Source organism: Branchiostoma lanceolatum, chromosome 4, assembly GCF_035083965.1.
Source record: "Branchiostoma lanceolatum isolate klBraLanc5 chromosome 4, klBraLanc5.hap2, whole genome shotgun sequence".
Taxonomy (NCBI): Eukaryota; Metazoa; Chordata; class Leptocardii; order Amphioxiformes; family Branchiostomatidae; genus Branchiostoma; species Branchiostoma lanceolatum.
In genome coordinates this window covers 14,146,243-14,167,883 of record NC_089725.1, presented here as the reverse complement: position 1 = coordinate 14,167,883, position 21,641 = coordinate 14,146,243, and the positions used below count along the sequence as shown (strand labels likewise).

General features: G+C 41.7%; 3 protein-coding genes across 3 annotated transcripts; 2 read left to right on the top strand and 1 right to left on the bottom strand.

The window, feature by feature from the left end:
- The first annotated feature begins 436 nt into the window (after window positions 1–436).
- On the top strand, window positions 437–4,341 carry LOC136432759 (tetratricopeptide repeat protein 22-like). Its single transcript, XM_066424239.1, has 2 exons — window positions 437–2,316; window positions 3,309–4,341. Exon 1 carries the CDS (start codon window positions 437–439, stop codon window positions 1,652–1,654), a length of 1,218 nt encoding a protein of 405 aa, XP_066280336.1. The 3' UTR covers window positions 1,655–2,316; window positions 3,309–4,341.
- Window positions 4,342–4,947: 606 nt separating this feature from the next.
- LOC136432757 (peptidyl-prolyl cis-trans isomerase FKBP3-like) lies at window positions 4,948–12,272 on the top strand. Its single transcript, XM_066424237.1, has 7 exons — window positions 4,948–5,205; window positions 5,457–5,558; window positions 6,996–7,097; window positions 7,683–7,824; window positions 9,333–9,397; window positions 10,038–10,132; window positions 10,540–12,272. Exons 1-7 carry the CDS (start codon window positions 5,104–5,106, stop codon window positions 10,592–10,594), a joined length of 663 nt encoding a protein of 220 aa, XP_066280334.1. The 5' UTR covers window positions 4,948–5,103; the 3' UTR covers window positions 10,595–12,272.
- A 492-nt stretch (window positions 12,273–12,764) lies between these two features.
- Window positions 12,765–20,758, bottom strand: LOC136432758 (uncharacterized). Its single transcript, XM_066424238.1, has 2 exons — window positions 20,737–20,758; window positions 12,765–14,344 (listed from the first exon to the last, which is right to left on the bottom strand). Exon 2 carries the CDS (start codon window positions 14,320–14,322, stop codon window positions 13,795–13,797), a length of 528 nt encoding a protein of 175 aa, XP_066280335.1. The 5' UTR covers window positions 14,323–14,344; window positions 20,737–20,758; the 3' UTR covers window positions 12,765–13,794.
- Window positions 20,759–21,641: the final 883 nt, after the last annotated feature.

Below are 21,641 nucleotides of genomic sequence, written 5' to 3'. Positions count from 1 at the left end.
CTGAACAAAATAACCTATGGTCCCGACAGTCCAATGTTTACATGTTTCCTGTCAGCCAGGTACGACATGGCACAGAGTCAAAGTCGGTTAGAACAAAAAAATGTTGCACGTGACCAGCATGAAAAGCATTTGACACAGCTCACTTATCGCTCGTCTCTATGTACATGTACATGTAAACTTGTCGACATTCTGGACTGTTACAGCTGTCTCCATAAAAGTCCCAGGAGCCGTCGACCAAAACTATTTTTGACAGAATTCTTTATCAAAAGTCATGACAATGAACAAAGTGGGTAGCCTAACTCATTAGAAAACGAACAGCAGGTAATTCTGGTATACCTAGGCTCCAAGAGCTCTTCCTTTTATGTATACATACATACTTTGCATGGGGACACGGTTCAATGACGTCTAGTTTCGTCTAGTCTGAGCACCTGCAAATATGGCGGCAGGCGGACTTCTTTCTACAGTTCCCACACCTGGCTTCTTCCACCTTGACTTGTTCATCAAAGACGCAAATGATGTTTCGCAGAGGTATGATGAGCTCAAGGCAAGACTGGACCAAGAAAAGGGGCCGATGGAGAGTGCCATGACAAACCTTCTGAGTGTTTATGCATTCTACAAACAGCGCGATCAAGGTGACGCCCTGGACTTTCTAGAAGACCTCACCAAAAAGGACGAGAACAATCTCAACGCTATCGCCAACAAACAGTTCCTATACGGCCAACTGATGAGAACGGAAGACGAGACGGTGTGTAGGGACCGACTACAGGAACTGCTTGCCGACAAATCTGACAAGGCCACAGCAAGAAATGCTCGCTGTTTTGCGGAACAGGGCTACGCGCTTGCATTTTTAAGAGACGACAGCAAAGACATGGTTTCAAAGATAAGGCAAGCGATCAGCCTCTTCAGAACAGCCCAGAGTTTGGTGAGTAACGTTGGTACTGATGTGGTGAGCGAGGAGGAGCGTCTTGTTTGGAAATACTACTTGGACAGAACTTACTGGCGACTCGATGACATCCGCATACACGCAGAAAACAAGGCGACATCGTCTCATGACGACAGGGAGGAAGGGCTGCTTGAAGCACAGAGACTGTTCATAGACGTGACCAAACTGGATCCAAGTTGGACACACAGTGCGTTTTACATCGCACGAGCATGGGGTCTTCTGGGCGCTCTCGAGTACAAGTGCAGGGGAAAATGCGAAAGGTATCAAACCCCCGACTATCTTATCAGTCAGATTTCTCAGACCGAAGGTCCAGGGCTGGAGTGGGGTTGCTACAAAAAAGCAGTGAAAATCAACCCAACTGATTATGAGGTCTACAGGAGGTTTGGGCAAAGTTATGGTCGTGAACAACTGTACGAGAACGCTCGACAGATGCTGCACAAATCGATAGACATAATGCCTGAAAAGACAAGCAATTGGATGGCATATTTCTGTCGGTCCCACGTAAACTTGAACGAGTACGACCAGCTGGTACGCCGGTCGCGCAGGGTTGGGTTCTTGCCCCCTGCTAAAATAGTTGCTTCAGCGAGCCAAACAAGACGCCATTACATCCTGCGAGGGGGCAACAACACAATCTATCACTTACGTCATAGGAAAGGTGTGCCACAGGCTTGCAATTCATCCTGTAACCAACGCATTAGAGGACAGGGGTGAATTAGATCATGCACTTGACGTCTTCGCCCAAGCACTGCAGTTAGAGGACGGCTACACTGACCACAAGATACACGCAGCCAGAGGCTGGAGTCTTGAAGTTGCTGGAGAACACGAAAAGGCAGCAGAGTCTTATAAGCGTGCCGTTGAAACAGACGAACCTACTTTCTGCGGAAGCTTCCTTGGGGTGTTAAAAAGCCTAATGGTACTCCATGCATCAGCAGACCACCACAGAGAGCATTACATCGCCGAACTAGCCTTCTGGATCAACATAGGCTACAAGAAGTACGAGAACATCAGCTGGCCCATTCGCCATTGCGTCTCCTGGTTCCAAAGTCAGATGATACAGGTTTGTCGACATCTTATTGACAATGGCAATTTCCAGCTAGCCAAAATCTGCCTCCAATATTTCAAACAGTGGGATGAAAACTACACAGTCGCAGAGTCAATGATATCAGATATTCCTGAAGCTGATGAACATGGAGACAGGTCGTCAGCAAGGCAACCCGAGCAAGAAACACGTGGGGTCCACCCAGTAAGAGTAGAGAAATCGCTTAACAGCCAAGGGTTCCAGTACGACTTCCTCGTGCTACACAGCAGCACAGACACCGACTGGGTAAACTATGCACTGGTACCAGCGTTGGAGGTGGAGTGGGGATTCAAAGGTGTGTAGTCTTCTTACTTTTCGCATAAGCGTTTCATTTTATTTTTTTACAAAAAAATGTTTCAGAGTACATATTAAGCATTGTTTCTTGTGAAACAGGTTGTAGGTTATGTTTTTGAATAATAAATGTGACGTTTTCATCATGCACTTCTTGCTAGTAATCTATCTGCTGCGGATGCATATATGATGACAGATCTAATACTACTGTACACTGGTACTACACTGACAATAGAATCTCTTTTTAGATAAATAACAGTACTTTCTCTAGATAGCTAAGGCATGACCTCACTCAATTGTTGACACATGGCGGCGCTATGATCAGTGACTGGTCGTTAAAGCTTGAAGGGTCTGGCCATATGTCGAGATACACTAACTGAAAACAACCATTGTTAGCTGACAACCTTTGGTGAACTCCTGGTCAGAATGTATTGCAGGTACTACGTGACCTGTCACCGCCTCAGTGTCACAAAGTCACCCCTACTTAAAATGTAACTCTGAATCTCTAACATAAGGATGAAAGAAGTGCTCTGGTATTTTTGGAGCAGGTTAAAATGATATACTTACAAAGGAAACTTCGCTATTCATGTTGTTTTATCTAAATACCAATGACGGCCCTGTTCTTTGTCTGTTCTTCTGAAAGTACAGTTTACGATTTTGCGTTACATTACAAAAAATGCGCAAACGTATGTGCCATATATGTAGCACATCATAGTGCTTGGAGAGTACATCGTTTGCAAACATATATAGATATAGATATATATAATATAGCGCAGATAAAGTAATATGTACAACATTTTTTTCCTAAATTTTGTTAAGTTGCCTATCACTTGCACAGGTATCATTTGTGGAACGCTATTTCTAGTATTTCTATTACCTCTTGCCTTCATAATAATGTTTTGCCTTGAAAAGTGAGACTGAGCTCGGTTGCATACATGATGAATACCTACATTGTAAACATTCTTTCTAATGTTGACTATCAATACTATTTCCCAGGTTGTGTAGCGGACCGAGACTTTGTACCGGGGAAGAGTGTGTTCGACAACATCATCTACAGCATCGAGAACAGCTACAAGACCCTGCTGATCCTCACTCCAAACTTCGTCACCAGTGAGTGGTGCAAGTACGAGACAGAACAGGCCTTGATGGAAAGTCTCAAGTCCAAGACTGGGAGGGTCATTCCCATCATGCTTCACGAGTGTGACGTACCGGCTTCAGTGCGCACGATCACGATCACGTACCTGGATGTGTCACGTGATGCAATCAGATCTTGCGATTGGCTGAAACTGAAGAAAGCTTTGGAGGAAAGGCCTCCGAGTGAGGAAGAACTACAAGAACAAATCACTGGAGGCCTCCATGATTTAACATTAAATTGAGTGGCTAGCCATGTAGGAATGCCCTCCGCGTGTTCAAAGTGTTTTTCAAATAATTGCATCATTACCTCTCACACGTTGCACCGTTGCATACAGCCAATAGCGCTCTAACAGACATTTTGTCTTGATTGATGGGTATGAGCCTCCCTCCATATGATGCTCAATATGATGCCAATTGCGTAAAATAGATCTAGAATGGAAAGCTAAAATGATACACAATGTTACAAATGCACCTGTTGCCTATTTTGGCGTTTGTGCTGAATTGTTCATTTTAGGTTTTAAAGGCATGTGTTTTAAGTTTTTGTCGTAGACTAGATATAGCCAGCAAATGTATGGCAAATCATTTTCTAAAGTAAGATATACTTTATTCCGTTGCTGGCGAATATCATGGAGACATGATCATGTAATTGTATTTCATTATCAGGATTTTTAGAATTTTCATTATCATTAGAATTTATTCATTTATGTATTCGCCTACAATATTAGACTTTTTTCTACACATATTCGTATTCTTCACATGTTAAAGAAATTAAAAAAATAGGCATCAGGACAAAGTTATCTATTTATTGTTTGTTTGTTTCATAAAGTCATTACTGCGCAACGGGCCATATATACACACAGCGAAAAGAATCATGACCATATGGTATAAAACAATTATGAAACTCTTGTTTTCCAGTTCTTTCCTTTGTTTTTTGGCGTATTTTATTACCTGGATGTCTAACCCTCATCAACTTATGATATTTCATTATGAGATGAGATCAATGAATGCTGATATTACTAATTTTGGCAACGATTCAATTGGCCTAGCAGGAGAGAATTAGCCTGATGTCATCCTGTCTAGTTCCAGGCTCTACCTTCGCCTTTCAACCAGGAGTGCTGATTATGAAGTATGACTTAAAACAATGATAATTTTGTTAAAAAGTTACGTAAAATTGTTGCCTTTTTCAAAATCACCATCTCAACCTTTAGCACTGTGCACACTGACTCGCCGTTTGGCGCCTATTGGTTACGGAGTTAGGCAGCAGGGACAATGTATATCATTGCATTATTTGTCATTGCGCGGCAAGGTGGACGAGTCTGTTATTGATGTTGAAAACAATTTATTTACAGTAAATTTTTCAATCAAAGTCTCATAAACCACGATCTATTATTTATTCATCCTTGATCTATTTATCAAATGTCATCGAAATGTTCAATTTGTTGCAGAAAAAAGCAACTTATCAAAGAATACCATACCCCTCAAGATTAAGTGGTACGTGCTGACATCCGGGTTAGAGGTCAACATCTGCACCAGTGTTCCCGCCTCCCCCAACTTGCATGCACCAACATTTATTGTGTGTTCAACGTTAGTAGGCGTGTTCCGAGTACGTGACTTTAGGATTTCGTTGTTTCTAGCGACATCTGCTGTTGTCTGAACCATGGGGGAACCAGAAAGGATATGGACCGAGGAGCAGGCACTGTCGGACGATGTCGGCAAGAAAGATCTGATCAAATTTCTGCAAGACCATGCTTCCAAGGAGGTGATTTATGTTCTTTAAAAAATTCACAGAAATGTACCCTCATTGATACAAGCCCTACGTTATTTTTGCCAAAATAACGACTTTGCAATGCATACATTTATGATGCATCTCCGCACATCTTACCAGAAATGCATATTTGACCAGAAAATATATTTTGTTGTGCACCAATATTTCGATCCTAGAACTGGATTGAAGATTTTTGGTGCAATGCAGTTGCAGAAATACTAATGGTGCAACGTGTTTTTCTGCAGTTTCTTGCAGATCACAAACTGCTGGGTAGCGCCAAGAACGTCGCTAAGACAAGCAAGAAGGAAAACCTTGTGGAAGCCTACACTCAGATGTTCGACACCAAGGTAAAAGGGGTGTGAATTAACATGTATGGCTAATTATAAATTCTTAGGGCCATATGCATGCTATGAATAGTAATGGTGGAAGGTGTTGATCAATATGTTGAGGTAGTTGCAATATTTCTATTATAGGTTTGTGTGTCATGTTGTGGGTTGATGTATAAGGGCTCGAATTATATTATTTGGGAAAGGACTTTACTTAGGTGCAAATGAGAAAAATGTTTGCAGGATAAAAAATTTACTAGCACAACATAAAGCTATGTTCAAATACAAGTACAAGCCTAAAATAATTCATATAATTCAGAAGTATTCTCTAGAAATACATTTTTAGACTATTTTGTAAAAGACATTTCAAAACTAGGGGACTGAATCCTTTGCCACTTCTTCAGGTGTCCAAGAGCTATCTACCAATGAAAAATCATGAGCACAGCATGTCCAGAACATGAGATATGAAAACAGAAGTCATGCTGCAGTACCATGGAAAGCGGTCAGGGGGCCCTTAATCATGTGTTAATTTTGCTAATACCTTTCAACATATTCAAAGATAATAACTTTGATAACTTTATTGCAAGTTCATGCCCGAAGGCTGATTGCAGACAAACAAGTACATGGAAATACATGGGAATCAAAAATAGTTATTTAGTCTACTGTGAAAGTTCTAAATTAACTAAGGTTGACTATGGTTGTGGTTGGGTTTGACTTCTTTTTTGAAGGCAGTGGAAAATGAAGAGACCCACGTTTTGTATCGTAAGTGGGTTTGTAATAAAGATATATCCACAATTTCTTGATTTATGCTCTTTACAAATACATGTAGGCACAAACACGGACCCACACACGAAATATAACCTTCTTGGCAAAGGTGAAAGAAAGGTTTCTATAGACAAAATCTCATCCAGGCACACTTCTGCTTTTACATGCACACAGTAATTTGATAACATTGCTAGTACATAAGACAACTCATTTATTCCGACATTTTCCATTTTTTTCATTAAAATTTCAATGATTTGTTCTCTTTGCAAAGTCAGGGTAGAGATATTGGGATGCTTGAACATACTGCAACATACTGTAGATCCTTTTACTTCTACAGTGGTTTTGTGGTGTTTTGAGTTCATGGTTTGAACAATTCTGTAGTATATGAGTTTTAGAGTGGAAACGAGTATTTGTAAGGAGAAGCCACCGCAAAAACTACAAAAGCAAATCCACGAGAAAGTAAATGAATCTACAGTAGGTAGCTCCATCCCAAATCAAATAAGTTACATTCATATATTTAGGTTTGTTCGTACATGTGCTTTCTTCTGTAGACTTGTCCTGTAGATTTATCAAAGCCTAGAGTTGTTGAGATTTCCTCAATTTTATACATTGATATATTGTTGTTGTTTTTTTAGAATAGGCAACAGTAGATGTATAGCTAGTCCAATTGATAATGGTCAAGGTTTGTTTCAGGCATTCAAAGATGCTGCTCAGGACAAGGAGTTTGACGACATGGCTGCAAAGGCTAAAGAACTCAAGATGTCCGAGAAACCTAAAGAAGAAGAGGAGGAAGCTGTATGGGTTATATCATTACCATAACAGTAGACGTATCAGATAAATTTGGATATTGTATATTTGAAGCCATAAGAAATGTGTTTTTAATATTGTTGCTGTAATCTTATGATTTGACACTTTTGGGGTCAAGCTAGGAAGGGAGCAGGAAAGGCATGTTCATTACTGGTGATTGCCAATTTTTGTAACACACAAGAAACGAGACATCAGGAGGGGGCCAAAAGTGCCAAAAAAATCAACATCATCTGTCCTCCCAGTTTGGAATGGTTTGATGGCTCTTATGACTGTTAAGTGTTATGGTCTCCTTTACACCATATTCCATTATTTTGTTGCATGTCTGTCCAGAGTTACTAGGCATGTCAGAGACACTGACAGCAAGTTAGGTCAAAGTTCCCATAAAGGTCCCAGAATAGGCTATGAAAGGTCATCTTATTTCCTGTCTTCAATTTCGTGCTATATGCCTGTCTGTTTGTTGCCCAATGTGAAAATGCATAGACAGAATCAGAATTCACATTTAAAAACTCAGAAAAAAATCTTGTTTTTTGTTTGTTTTGTTTTTCATTGTGTTGTACATCTCTTCCTCCCCAGGCTGCAGAAGCTCCCAAGTACACCAAGCAGACCCTGAAGAAGGGTGACGGGAAGAACTTCCCCAGTAAGGGGGACCTGGTGTCCTGCTGGTACAAAGGGATGCTGGAGGACGGGACCGTGTTCGACACCAACATCTCCGATGGTCAGAACAAAAACTTATCTCTCTTCTTTACCTCCGCGAAAATAAAGGTATTGTTTTTGGTTTCTTTGTTTGTCTTTGAGTGTGGTCAAGTTTGTTTCTGTTGGCCCTAGAACACAGTTTTTGGCCACTTGTCAGGGATGCACATTATGCCTTCAGCATCTTTGTTTGTATTCAATATTCATATTTTAATTGATGCGGAAACAGGACTTGCTTTGTTCACAGCCTGTCCAAGATCTGGAATGTACAGTCAAACCTGTCTATAGCGGTCACTCAAGGGACTGGCCAAAACTGGCCGCTAAGGACAGGTGGCCGCTATGGAGAAAATGTGATTAATTGACCATGAGTGACACATGTTTTCAGTACCCACTGAGATACATTTATTCACCGTACAGTACAGATGTAAACATTACATAGGTAAGGCACATTTTAGAAATTCGATTGTTGTTCTTTTACTTCTATTATGGGCTTGAAAAAAGAATTATTGTATCTGCCAACTCCAAAATCCATGGCTTGCTCGAGCTTCATGTCTGAACAGACCAGCATCGCTATACTCTACTCTTGATCCTTCGCGACTGCTTCGCTGCCGGCACACGCGTCACCAACAAGTTTTAATCATATGAAACAAAGTCCTTCGCAGCAAAATGCCACCTAGTTAGTTAAGAACAAAATATATGTTGCTCAGTTGCCACTTACTGTTCGTTTTCGACCGTTTTCAAACATAAAATCGTGGCGACAATTTTCCTTAGTCTGTTGTTGTTTGCTTGTCATGATCGGCTTCTACCATTATGCTAATAGGGTAATGAGAGGAAGGTCGCTCTGTTGAGGGCTTTTTTCTTTTCAGAAAATTGCAACAGCCCAAATGTTACATCATAGTAATGTTATTCATATCTAGTTTGAAGCTTTTGGTTAAGTAATTATCCTCAGTGATAGTTTGCAGCAAAATAAATTTAACACACTATACCTCCGCAACAGTGGTGTCTTCCGATGACCTTTATACTGCTCCGCCATTTTGAAAATCGTGTTTGGGCACATTTTCCGATGAATTACCGGGGAAAACGGAAATATTGGGCCGACATTGAAACATTCTTGTTTTCTTTATTATTATCCTGTCAAGTTGAGTTCACATAAACTTGATAACTGCGTGAAAAATGAAGATTTTGAACCTGGCGTGCGGTGGCGATGCAGCATCCACCGGCACACATTGACCGTTATCGGCAGTGTTACTGTACTCGCGGGACCGAAAATCGTCTGGCCGCGACCGCGTTGGACAGGTGGCCGCTATAGCCTAATTCTTAATGCTTATGTCAATGGGAAAAATCCAAGGGACCGACAAAAAGTGACCACTATGGGCAGGTGGCCGCTATGCAAAGGTGACCGCTAATACAGGTTTGACTGTAGATAGATATACTATAGATCTATAGATTCTATATAAGAGAAAGGGCATATTGTTTTATCATGTACTTTTGAACACATGTTAACATATTGAAAGTGTTAAACTTTTTTTACAGGGAGCAAGAAGAAGAAGGCAACTCCGCTGAAGTTCAAGGTTGGAACTGGCAGAGTTATCAGAGGGGTGAGTTAAAGTAGCCAAGAATTCTGCTCATTCACACATGTTAGTCCAACAACATGTCCATCCTTTGTGTTTAGTATTGAATTGGCTTAGTGCCCATACATGAAATACAGTCAAACTTTGTACAAGCAACCTCCCTTGCAAAGGACCACTTTGTGGTAGTCCCTTTAGATTGATTGTGGTATGACGAGTTTCTTTTTTATAGTGACCACCAGTCGGCAATGGGCACTCTTGTAAAGCCCTACTCTTTGGCCTGATTCATAGAAGAAGATAATATAAGGCCAAAGCTTTTACAAAACAGCATAGCGTGAATAGCCTCATCAAGTTGATAAGTCGTTTGAAGGTAAAGTTCTTTTAACTCAACCAGACTTTCCACTCCTGCCAATGTTTCAGCTGCCTTCATTAGGGTACTCTGCCACTTCTTGCCACTAGGTGGCATCGTGGCAACAATGCAGTGACTGTGTTTATCTCCCCACTGACAGCAAGCATTAGCAGAGTTCATTTGTTCTGATGAAGGCAGCTGACTAGTTAAGCAAAATGTTGGCCTGTGAGAATGGTCTGCTTGTGTTGAAAGAACTTTACCTCTCCAAATGCCATAACAACAGACTTTGTTTTTTTCTGAGACTTGATTTCTGTGTTCCAGTGGGACGAAGGCCTGATGACCATGACTAAGGGGGAGAAAGCTAAGCTCATCATCGAGCCAGACTGGGCTTACGGTAGGAAGGGGCTAGAGAAGAAGTATCCTTTCCTTCTGTTGTTACTGACTTACAGTCACCATATTTGTTGATTACTACAGAATGTTGCAACTTCACCCCACGAGAGTGATATATTGTTTTTGGTTTGTCTGTGTCTGTATGTATGTGTGTGTGTGCGTGTGCACATGTGCGTCCGTGTGTGACTGTGTGTGTGCATGTGTGCAGATTGCATGTTATGTTCTTGTAAAGCTACTAATTGATATGGTGGTACTGCCCCACCCCACTCAAGCTGCAACTATAGATTGCATTGAATATCTCACAAGGTTTGTGTTGCTTAGTTCTTTAAGTCTACCATCATATATTAATTAAGTTGTCACCCTTGTCTATAATGACACAATGATCTTTTACCAGATCTGGTTACACCAGCATTTCCTTGACCTTTAACCCCAGAATCCCTCCACATGCAACATTAACCTTTGAGGTCGAGCTGGAGAACATAGAGTGACCGGGTCAGAGTTCACCCAGGGGTTAAAGTGCACATCACCTAAAGTAGTATAAGCAAGCCTGCTGCCATGCATGAAGGCAGGGGGCCACCTGAAAGTTTTGTTAAGGAGAGAACTGATTATATATATGCTCTACACAACTGTGCTTCCACTCAAAATGAAAGGCATTATAGATGGGTACAACTGATATGGTATGATATGATATGGGGAACAACCTTTGTCATCAAAATGGCGGCAACCGACTCATGAGCGGTGGTAGGTAGTCCACAATGTCCTATTCTACCATCCTTAGTAGAGGTCTGTATGTAACCTAAGCTAGCTAAGAGGTGGTAGGGTATCTCTCAGTCAGCATGGGAGTTATTGTCGTATTGGCAAACAAGGCACGATTGTCTAACTTGATAACTTTCATATGGGGTCTCACCATTCTACAACTATCTTCCCTATATCTCGACTTGATTTGAAGACTCAACAATAACTCAATGGCTTCGGGTGACCCTAAGGTACTCATAGCCTAGCTTAGGTTGCCCACTGACCTAACTGAAGGCTGCTTGAAGAGGAAATTCCTGATGACCTACCACCACTTGCTGGTTGGCTGATGCCATTTTGATGACATACATGTAGACTGAATACTGAGGCTCTGAACTATTATAACTGTGGGTTGGGCTGGTAAGGTGTACAGCATGGTTATCACAGACTGATATGCAAAGTATTTTGTTTATTTGTTTGTTTCTTGTTGTTGTGATGCATGTCATTTAATGACGAAAAACCCCAGAGTAATATTTACTATCTGCTTTACCAGCAAATACCTTTGTCTAAAAAAATTGTATTCAAAGCGTTCTCAACAAGTTACTACTTTAGTTCATGTCTTAAGTACAGGTATAGTTAAGACTTGCCACAACTTGTATCTTGAGTTATCGGCTGACCAACAAAGTCACAAAAGCAGAATGTTAACTTTCTAAGACCGGTGAGTCAAGTCATTGCTGTGCACATTGCCAAGACATGACCAAAGTTACAACCATCTAGACATGCCTTTGATGGCAACTTACAGACGAGGCGATTTCTGGCTGTGTAGGTTAGGTGAGAGAGAAATCTTTAATGTTTATTTTTGTGGCAATATTGTGTTTAGTGCTCACATTGGCTTTCATTGTGCGATTTCCCAAGGAAGCTTGCCAAAATTTGATTTTAGTCTCCCTTAGAAATCATTGAAGTTAACAAGTTTGTAGAGTATATTTAAGCCTTGCTTTTCCTGTCAATATTAGGGCTTTTTTTCTTCTATTTTTCTTATATTTTAATCATGGCTGTCAAAAAAGCATTCCAAGATTTGATTTTATTTCACGTTAGAAAGCACTAGATAAGAAAGCTTTGCGAACATAGTGAAATGTTACCTGATATACAACAAGATTTTGGCCACACTTTATGTGTTGATTTTTAGCGACTTCTTTTTAAGGTGTATTTGAAAGCCAGTCTTATGACATGTGACTTATGATGGACATAAGTACTGAAACAGGCAGCTATTGATGAGACAAGTTGTGAGAATGACATGTTGTCTAGTGCTGTTGTGAAGGTATATACTATATAGGTTAGCATTTTTTTGTATATCAGATGCCACAGGTCTTTGCCAGACAACGGTAGATAGGAAACCCGTCATCTGTTCAAAAATAAATAAGTTCCTAAAAGGTGGCATATGTCCTCCTTTGTCTTTTATTGATGTTCTCGATAATTGCTTCAAGCACACTTTGAATAACTAGGTAATTGTTGTTGACTGTGATGATTTTCTCAAACTCTTTTTTGGTCACTTGATAACGTTAAATCTTTTCAACCTAAAGTTAAATCCTCCCCACACCTTTCAGTGTATAGTGTTGTGCCAATCTCCTTTTCTGTAGCTCTTGGGTCACACAGTTATGCAAGCACTATAGTAGGAGACTGGTCCACTGGTAGGGGTGTGTGTTAAACTCCCCTACTCTTGCTGAGTGCTAAGCAGATAAAGCAGTATGTATCACTTTAACAGTCTTAGGTAGGAATGACACAGCTGGGGTTTGAGCCTGCAACCTCCCAAATGTAGAGCATGCACTTTTCCCCCTTTGCTATTTGCTTAAAAAAAGTACTCTAATATTCTAGCAGAATACACAAATTCTGTTGCCTATTATCTATCCACAAGTAATACAATTACACTTACAAAACATATGCTTGTATTTATTATGTACATTCATACAGACAGAAATCATGAATACATTTAAAAATAAAGCTTCTGCTATGATAAGAATTATTTACTTGATCATGACATGTTTTCTGCAGCTCATACTACCATCTTTGTAACTCTAACCACAAAGATCTATGACCACATGTAAGACTCTGAAAATCACAATTCATAGCACTGAGAAAAAGGAGTAAATTTCTGGGATGACATAAACATGTACTGTATATTGAAACAATGAAAAATACTTGTATTCACTGAACAATTCTGGCTAAAAGTATATCAGCAAAAATAGCGCTAAAGTTGTAAGGAGTTCTTCTAAAGTTCCACACGATTGTTGCTGACAAAAAGTATATGTAAAATCAACATATATGCTTACAATGTTGGTTCCAATTCAACCAGGGTGTCATATATATGTATGCTGTAAGTTATCATCAGACCAAATTATGAAAGATTTTCAGACGGAACATTTTGTGAGCAAACACGCTGCCACAGTATTTACAATTAACTGGTAAGAAGGAGAAAAATGTTATATATTACACTTTTATTTTGTTCTAGACCTTGCTGCTGGGTAACTTTTTCATTTTTCAGGCAATAGGTTTTGACAAGTTATAGGGAACATACCAAAAGCTGAACAATAGCATTTTTATGCATGTTAGGTGAAAATGTTTCTATCAGCTCATCAAAGAGTTACGTCACCGCTACAGGTGTGCACATCAAGGAGCCGCACAGGGCAACAGGTGTGACAAGATGCCACAGGTGTGGATTCTGTCGCGTGCAGTAGCGCCACCCGGCGTCAGGCTGGCTGATGTGCACTGTCAAAAGTTTTTCACACACGATAAGTTTGTGATAGTTCCAGAAGAAATGTGTACAATAATTGTACAAGAGGCACTCTTCAAGATACACGTAATCGTTGAATGAAAATGCTTTAAGATTAGTCTCTACAAATGTTACTTCTAAAGTCTCTCTGTTCTTTTTCAACGACTTCACGTTACACGCATCATTCCATCAAGCCATCGCCTTCATGACAAGTTGTCTCAGGTGCATCTTCTCCTGCTGGTTGAGTCTATCGGTGGCCCGCTTCAAGACGTCCTGTGGCGCATCTGGAGACAGTAGCTGCTCGATCACCTGGGCGCGACCCTTCCTCCCGTTGCCGTTGGTTTTCCTCACGCTCGGTGCCTGCTGCTCAGACACGGTGGACATGGCCCTGGCGTGAGCCGCGAACATCGTGTCGTGATGGCCCAGTCCGTCGGCGTGTACCTGCATGCTGGGGTCGAAGTCCCGCCGGTGATGACTGGATACCGTCGGGTTGGCCTGTTTCAGCCCTAGCATGGTGTCCTCTTGGCCTAGTCCCTCCGTCTGGGCCTGCATGCTGGCGTCGGGGCGGCGTCGCAGATGTTGCGCGGCGGCGGTGGCGGCTGCTGGCTCCGTCACGCCCATCGCCTTGCCCTGCAGCACTTCCGTCAGCTGTACCAGCCGCTGACGTGGCAGCCTCTGCAACTGGGTCAGAATCTTCCACTGTTGCCAGAAATACATGATGATGGTGCCTGGAGAAAACCTGCAGATGAAATATAACCAACAATTATCGATTAACTTCTGTGTTAAATCGTGCGAAATAATCTGCAAATACTAGTATTGCACGGATCATCATTAATGTTGAAAGATAATCCCTCTGTGTTTGTCACCTGTTACCAGACGACAACCTGTTACCAGACGGTGTCATTTCTCAGCCGCTTCCGACTTCACGCCACTGGCGGTACTCACAAGTTTCACGTAGAGTCCTAGGCCTTACCTTAGTACCATCTCCCGAAGTAACCGATGGCCCAATAGCAATCGAAAAGATTGCAGCTAGCGGCTACTAGTACTACGGAGAATGGTACCCAGGCTACAAAGGGACTAACTACTATAATTATTAACCATGACCCTCTCACTGAACGGCCTTTGAGGCTTATATCTCCAAGCAGATGTTGAGAGAGACGACTTGTAACGTTTGATAGCTGCTCCGTTTTATTTTACTGTAGGCGGTCAGAAAACGTTACTACGATCTTCCCTCCCAACATCTGCTTGGAGATCAAGGGAGGGCCATCAACAACGAGGGTTCTGCCTTCATACAGAGACTAATATTTCAGCGCTCAGCCGTTGTACCAGTACTAGTGACATTGTGACGCATGATATGCTTGAGTCGATTTAGTACATGTACAGGTAGTTGTAGTTCATATGCGGCGTCGCTTTACGGTTAGAAACCTTTTGACGGTTCAAATCATCACCCATCTGGTACTTTTTTACTTAACGCATGGTATGACTTGAAAAAAAAAACACTTTTAAACAGAAAGAACGAATTGAACAGCTGTGTCTAAAGGGTATATCTGTCGCTTAAGTATGACATTCGAATGATAGGCCAGACCACTGTGGTAAGATAAAGCTATACATGCAATCTACAATACTAACACTCCTGACATATGTACTAGCAAGGAGGGTGTAGTGATTATAGTCATACTATAACCTCCTTGGTACTAGGTAACAATTTTTGGTCACCTCTCGTTTCAAGTGATATGCTTAACACACATAAGATTACCTTCTAGTAAATCACCAATCGCTAAAGGTGTTGGGAAAAACGACAACTTGCAAATCACCTACCTTTTCCGTTACCGTCCTTTACAAACAAAACGTAACCAGCGAACCGTTTAACTGAAGGGAACAGTCAGTACCAGCACTTAGAATATCATAACGTTAGTCCCACTCAACTGTCAGACTGAACAGACGTCTGTCGGTGTGGCAATATCGACCGACCCTCTAACGGGAACTCGCCTTCACGTGAAGATCACGCAGGTGCGCGGTCCAAGGTCCGGCTATGAACGTGATCGTACACGCCCCCCTCCCCACACCTGTACCTACCCTTTACACGCACAGCACGTAAATACATATGAGGTGACAACCATACGTAATTCTACAGTTTTGTAGACACTCCTTTCAATATTTTGGTATCCCGAAAAGTTAAACCATTCCTACCTTCGAATTCCGACATGAACCTGCTTTCATGCGATGTACAACGACAAACGACCTTCCCTGTGTAAATGTTTTGCCCGGGACCCAATAAAAGAAACGTATCGTATTTCACCACGTACAGCTTTCAACTTCTGACCCTATATCCGTCACCTGCAAGTGACACATTTTATCCCTCTTGCAATCAATTCTAGAATTCAACCAGCCGTTTTTGACGTTTTAATAGCGAATATGTACTTTTCTGATGTCTTTTGCATACATACTATAGTCCGCCTACATCCGTATTTGCATAGCGTGTCGACCAATGTACATAGTCGGCAAAGTCAATAAGACATAAGTCCTTTCAATAGGCGGGCCTGGGATACCATAATCACGCGATCAGAAACACCTGACGTGGTGTAGCCTCCATAGCAGGCTCTTGGACTGGCGTTTTACTTAGGTCAAGCTCCCTCTCAAAAAGCATTGCATTTTTTGTTTTGTTCATCTGATTTAACTCTGTCTTAATTCTAATTACTCCAAGCGGAAAAGCGGAAAACAGGAGCATAAGCAACTAGGTAGCAATACGAAAACAGTGCACCATCAGCGGCAAACGGCCTTGTTGAAACGCCCACCGAGGAGTCTGCTACGGAGGCTAACGTGACCAGTTTGCAGTGTAATGCAGTGCACGTATATGTATTGTACATTTGTCCTCTGTAGACTTAGATTTAAGTTACGCTTAAAACTCGTTGAAAAAAGAAAACGGTGTCACTAGCTTATTCTGTGTGTATAGGTTACTATATTGACTGTCATGATAGTCTTTGAAAGAGCCGTGGCGTACATTAACTTATCTACCGTTGCAAGCCATGCCAACGCATAACCTGTCGACTATACTCAGCGAAAATGATTCTTGAGAGCAACCAGAGGATCGTGCCTTGTTCAGTGCTACAGTGTTACACGATAGAAACAGTCCAGCTCAGTTAGCACAATTTAATACATAGTCTCCTCGAGACTCCTTAGCTTTACAACAAAGTAGGAGACATCGGCAAAATATGATGACGTATTTGTCAGAAGAGTTAGCAGGACACAGAGGTCCACCTTAGCAACTCTTCAGTCCGAAAAATTACTCACCCTACTTGGCCACTTGCTACTCAGTGTATTTTTCAGCAACTCTACAGCTAGTAGTCTGGTGTAGACTACTAATGCCTGTACCAGTCATGCATACATGCGATTATACCCGACATGCATGCAAATTGACAAACAGACAACAAACTAAGTGGTGCTTTTAGTTTTCCTGCATAGCGAAGTGATCCGATTTTACAGAAACGTCAACCTCCCGTGTTTATCATTGGTTAGGGGGACGCTTAACATCTTTTATTGTTTACATGGATGGACAATATAGCGCTGGTAATTCCAAATTTTCAGCAACCAAGGAGGTTGGTTGATATTAATCTCCTTGCTACAACCTACCTATGATTTACTACGAAAGTCACGAACTATAAAAGTCCCACCTACCGCTGTTCAGAACTGTTGAACGACGTAGTCCTTTCTGAGCCCCCGTCTGAGTTATCTGCACTACCGGGTTAGAGATCCTCAAACATCCGGCTCGGCTCTCTTCGGCTTGACAGTCGACCTCTCGGATAGAGTCAATTGTGGGGGGTCTGCATGGGGGTAGTCGGTAGTGCAGTTCGAATTATGCAAAATTCTCGGCGCTCATAGCGCATTATGTTAAAAATTCGATTTGTCCCTATTTCGAATTAGAGCGTTAGGTACGATGAATCCAGCCGTCTAAAAATTACCCTTTATAATGCACATAAGATTATAACGGCCAATAACGGCTTACAAAAACTGCCAAACCCCCAATGGTGGCATCGCCCACTCTCAGCTCTACCCAACGGAACAACAAGATTTCACGTGTGTGCAGCTATTGCTAATCTACGTACACAGAATGCACCTAAAGCCTATCATAAACTGAATTACACATACGATCGCCCTTTTCTTCAATACTATGCAGATGCATCTTTCGCTGCATGTGGCACATTTGAAATACACATATTCAGGTGATATCAGGTCATCATATGACCGACGTTATGAGATGTGCAAGCCGACGCTAAATAAGAATAGCCAAACCTAGCTATTTTAGTCCAAACCGGGCTACAATATCACAGAGAAACAGCATGTCGGCGTTTGTTACGTCAAAACAAGTATCAAAAACCCCTCCTGGGATACTGGAATGGTTCCGTCCGTCCGGAGCCGCTGGAATTAGAAATCTGAGGTATTGCATTGACGTATGCGAGCCTAATATGGCAGCAGAGGTCTTATGATAGCATTCAAATCAAATACTGGCGTGTCACGAGGGACATATGCGTTGACTTTGGGACGCGTTTGTTGACACAAAGGCCAAGTTCCAAGGGCAAGACAGCCGAGGAATATCATTGAAGGCAAAAGCGCTAGCTACTGAAAGGGCCTTGTTTTAGACGGTGTTTATCATATATACTAGTGGCCACTTGGCGTATGTCGACACTGTCGTGTCCACTGGAAATATATATATTGGTCATTCTGCTGCTCGTTTATACGTACTTGTCAAGGCAAGTGTTTAGTTGTCACACTCTATGTAATAAGACGTGATATGAATATCTAAATGTCTCGTTGAAATGTTAATAATACACAATGGAGATCATTGTACGATACTTTTAAAGTCACCCAACTCTGACGAGTTACTTTGCAGTCTGAGTCAAACTTTAATTTAAACACTATGATGTTGTTGGCGGGGTTGATAGACTACAGTTATTGTCATTCAATGACATTTTGGTTTGTTTTTTTGACAGATACTGTAAGAATATATCTGTTGCAGCCAAAATATTGACCCCCTGAAGTGATACATCCGGAATATATAAGAAATCGATAGAAATGACGATGGTAGCATCTATCTAAAATTGACCTCTCCCCCCCCCCCCCCAAACGATATTGAATGGGGGCTTTTATATACTGTAAATGCAGAAATGTTCGCGGTGGTTTTATGTTCGTTGTTTTCGCGGCGAACTCTTCAGCTCGACTTAAAACCATCCCCAAACTTTTACCCACCCATGGCTGTAGCGCTACTTTTGTTTCAAACGCGAACTTAAAACCACCGCGAACACTCCATTTTCTCCCTACCGCGAAATAAAAACCACGCGAACGTTTAATATGTATTTACAGTATCTAAAACAAGAGCTCTTCAGTGGAGCGGTTGGTACCAGCTCACTGTGATCTCAATATAAGGGCCCAGGTCACATTCGTCCTGCAATGGGTTTACGACATATTGAAGACGATTTAGGCCAGTCGCGGATGTGTCGTACACAATTCGCACTGTTTTGTGACGTAAAATGTTGACGTAGGTCGTTGCGGTCGACGGTCGGTACTGTCATAGCCACGCTGAAGTTGTCCGTAAAATCGTACATGTATACAACGAATATAACAGTGCTGTAAAAACGTAAAGGAATGATAGACTCGAAATAAGCTTTATAGGGTTTCAATCTATAATCACGCGACTGTAATAGCTGTAAAGGCCCAAATCTTTTCTTTTCTTTCTATCTTGGCCGTCCAGTGATATGTTCAAAGGCAGACTTCAGCTAAGCAAGCCCGTATTTTGAGGCTAAATGAATGGTGAAGACTCGCGCAACTCGTGTCTACTTTAAAAGGCCATCGAGAAGCACTTCATGTTATAATTAACTTGGGTACATCTAAGGGACTTGCTCCATAGCTATTCTATCTTGACAGTTATAACATGTAGAACAAGGTACGGGGATATAGTAGGTGACTAGATGATATATGATATCACTGACACGTCCTGCAGGATTTTAAACGAATACAATATCAGGAGCATGTCAGCTGTTTGCGGATATGTCGTACTATGCGGATGTATACATTGTGTCTGCTTGATTGTACAGATACCAATAGATACTGTGATAAGAAGTCCAAACGTGCACTGTGTGAATAGTAGAAAATGTCTCAAATCCTTTTTTCTCACATCAAACGCAGTAGGCCATTAAAACACTAACTCTGTTGACCTGAAGCTTGCTACACTCTTTTTATATAGAAAAAATGTGCAGTACATTTTTGTGACAATTCTGGTATCATAAATACCTTCTAACCGCTTCCCTCTAGTTCTGGCTAAGCATCCATAGCAAAGACATATCTTGCTTCTTCCGGTATTCTTCCGCAAATGGCAGCATGTAAAGTGGTATGCGTCGTCTCCCCCACTCGAACGAAAACCCCACCGATCTGCTGAAGGCCGACGACTGGCGACGGTCTTCGTCCGGGTGGGGGAGAGACGAAGGAGGACCGCTGGGTGACATGTGGTCGCACGGGCATACCGGAAGGGGACTACAATGCATGCGGCAATTTTCCGGTTCAAGTCGCTTCGCTTTGCTAGTCAGACAGACGGTACGTCGGGCGTCGCGCCGTGAGCGAGTAATCCACGTGGTCGTAGAAACTTTGATTTTTCTTTCGCCGCACAAAAGACCCGGACACCATTTTGAAAAATGTTTTAGACCTGTTCTCTAATGAAATATCAATACTAGCACTTAATTCTCATCGGCGAAGTTGCAAACAGAGGTGATAAGCTGAATATTTCTTTTATTTATCGCTATATTCACTTAAATCTGTCTAGGACCCGGAAAAAATGTAACGTTTTGTATATTTTAGCCTCTTGTACGTTTGAAGAGAGACCCGTAAAGTTAATGTATGTATGTCAGCATCAATGTCAAAGATATCGTAATACACATATAAAACAACAACTGCGAGTCCTATAATATGTATATTTCTCAAGAACCATGCGTTTTCTTAAGTTTACAGTCTAAAGTTAATTTAAAGAATGGGAATACCCCACCAGCATTACATCACACCTAGTATGACGTAACGTTATATGTACGTAAATGAAAATACACATGACTAGGCCAAATGCCTGATAAGGCCTGTAAAAATACCTACCTGTACGAACGCACGTCATTCCCGTCATTTCAGCAACTCTTAACACCACCGACCTCTCTCTGAATGATGACTCTCTTCTCTGTCTACCTGTCTTCCTTCCATCCCTTTTAACTCACCAGACATCGCTAAAATATCTCGCTTGAATGGAGCAGGGAGACACCACGGCGACGTCCCCGTACAAAAGAGCGCCAGCTGCACGGGCCACCAGTGGTTGCGGGCGGCCAGGGACCGGCGGAGTGGGGCCAGGAGGTGCCTCGCCAGCGGGGCCGGTCCGCTAAAACAATCCCTTTGGTCCCTTTGTATTGTGTGCGCTCTTGCGGGAGATTACAAACCTGATACAGATAACTGATATAGATAACACTTGTCGTTTTGGATTCTTTTTTAAAGTTAAAGTCTATAAGGATAAAAATGATAGCAGATAAAATTATATCATGTAGGTTGCAGCAATCTACATGTACAGCTTAAAACGTTAGCTGTAAAGTGCAAACACATTTTGATGTAAGCCATCCAAATGATATGACGATATGACATGTTTTGCATGTTTAAAGTGACCAGTAGAAGTTCATTGCAGAAGGCGAAAGGAATAGAAGTTCAAAGTAGAATTCACTTCATGTTCTTGTAAATCATGCAGTTGATGATTCTGAGAATCATCTTCAGCTAGGAAGGGCCACAAACGGAAGAAGCATACAAAGTCACATACAGTGCTTGGTCAGCAAGGAATGTATCCTTAGCAAAAACACATAGAAAAGCCCCTTCTATTGCATGTAGGTTCATATACATACAGTAGTACCCCGAGAAATTTCGTCCCAAACCTAGGCCTAGAGATCTGGAACTGTTTTCATGGTATCTCTTTACTTCAAGGTTACCCGTGACAACCGAGCTGCTTTTTCATCAAACGTGTTGTG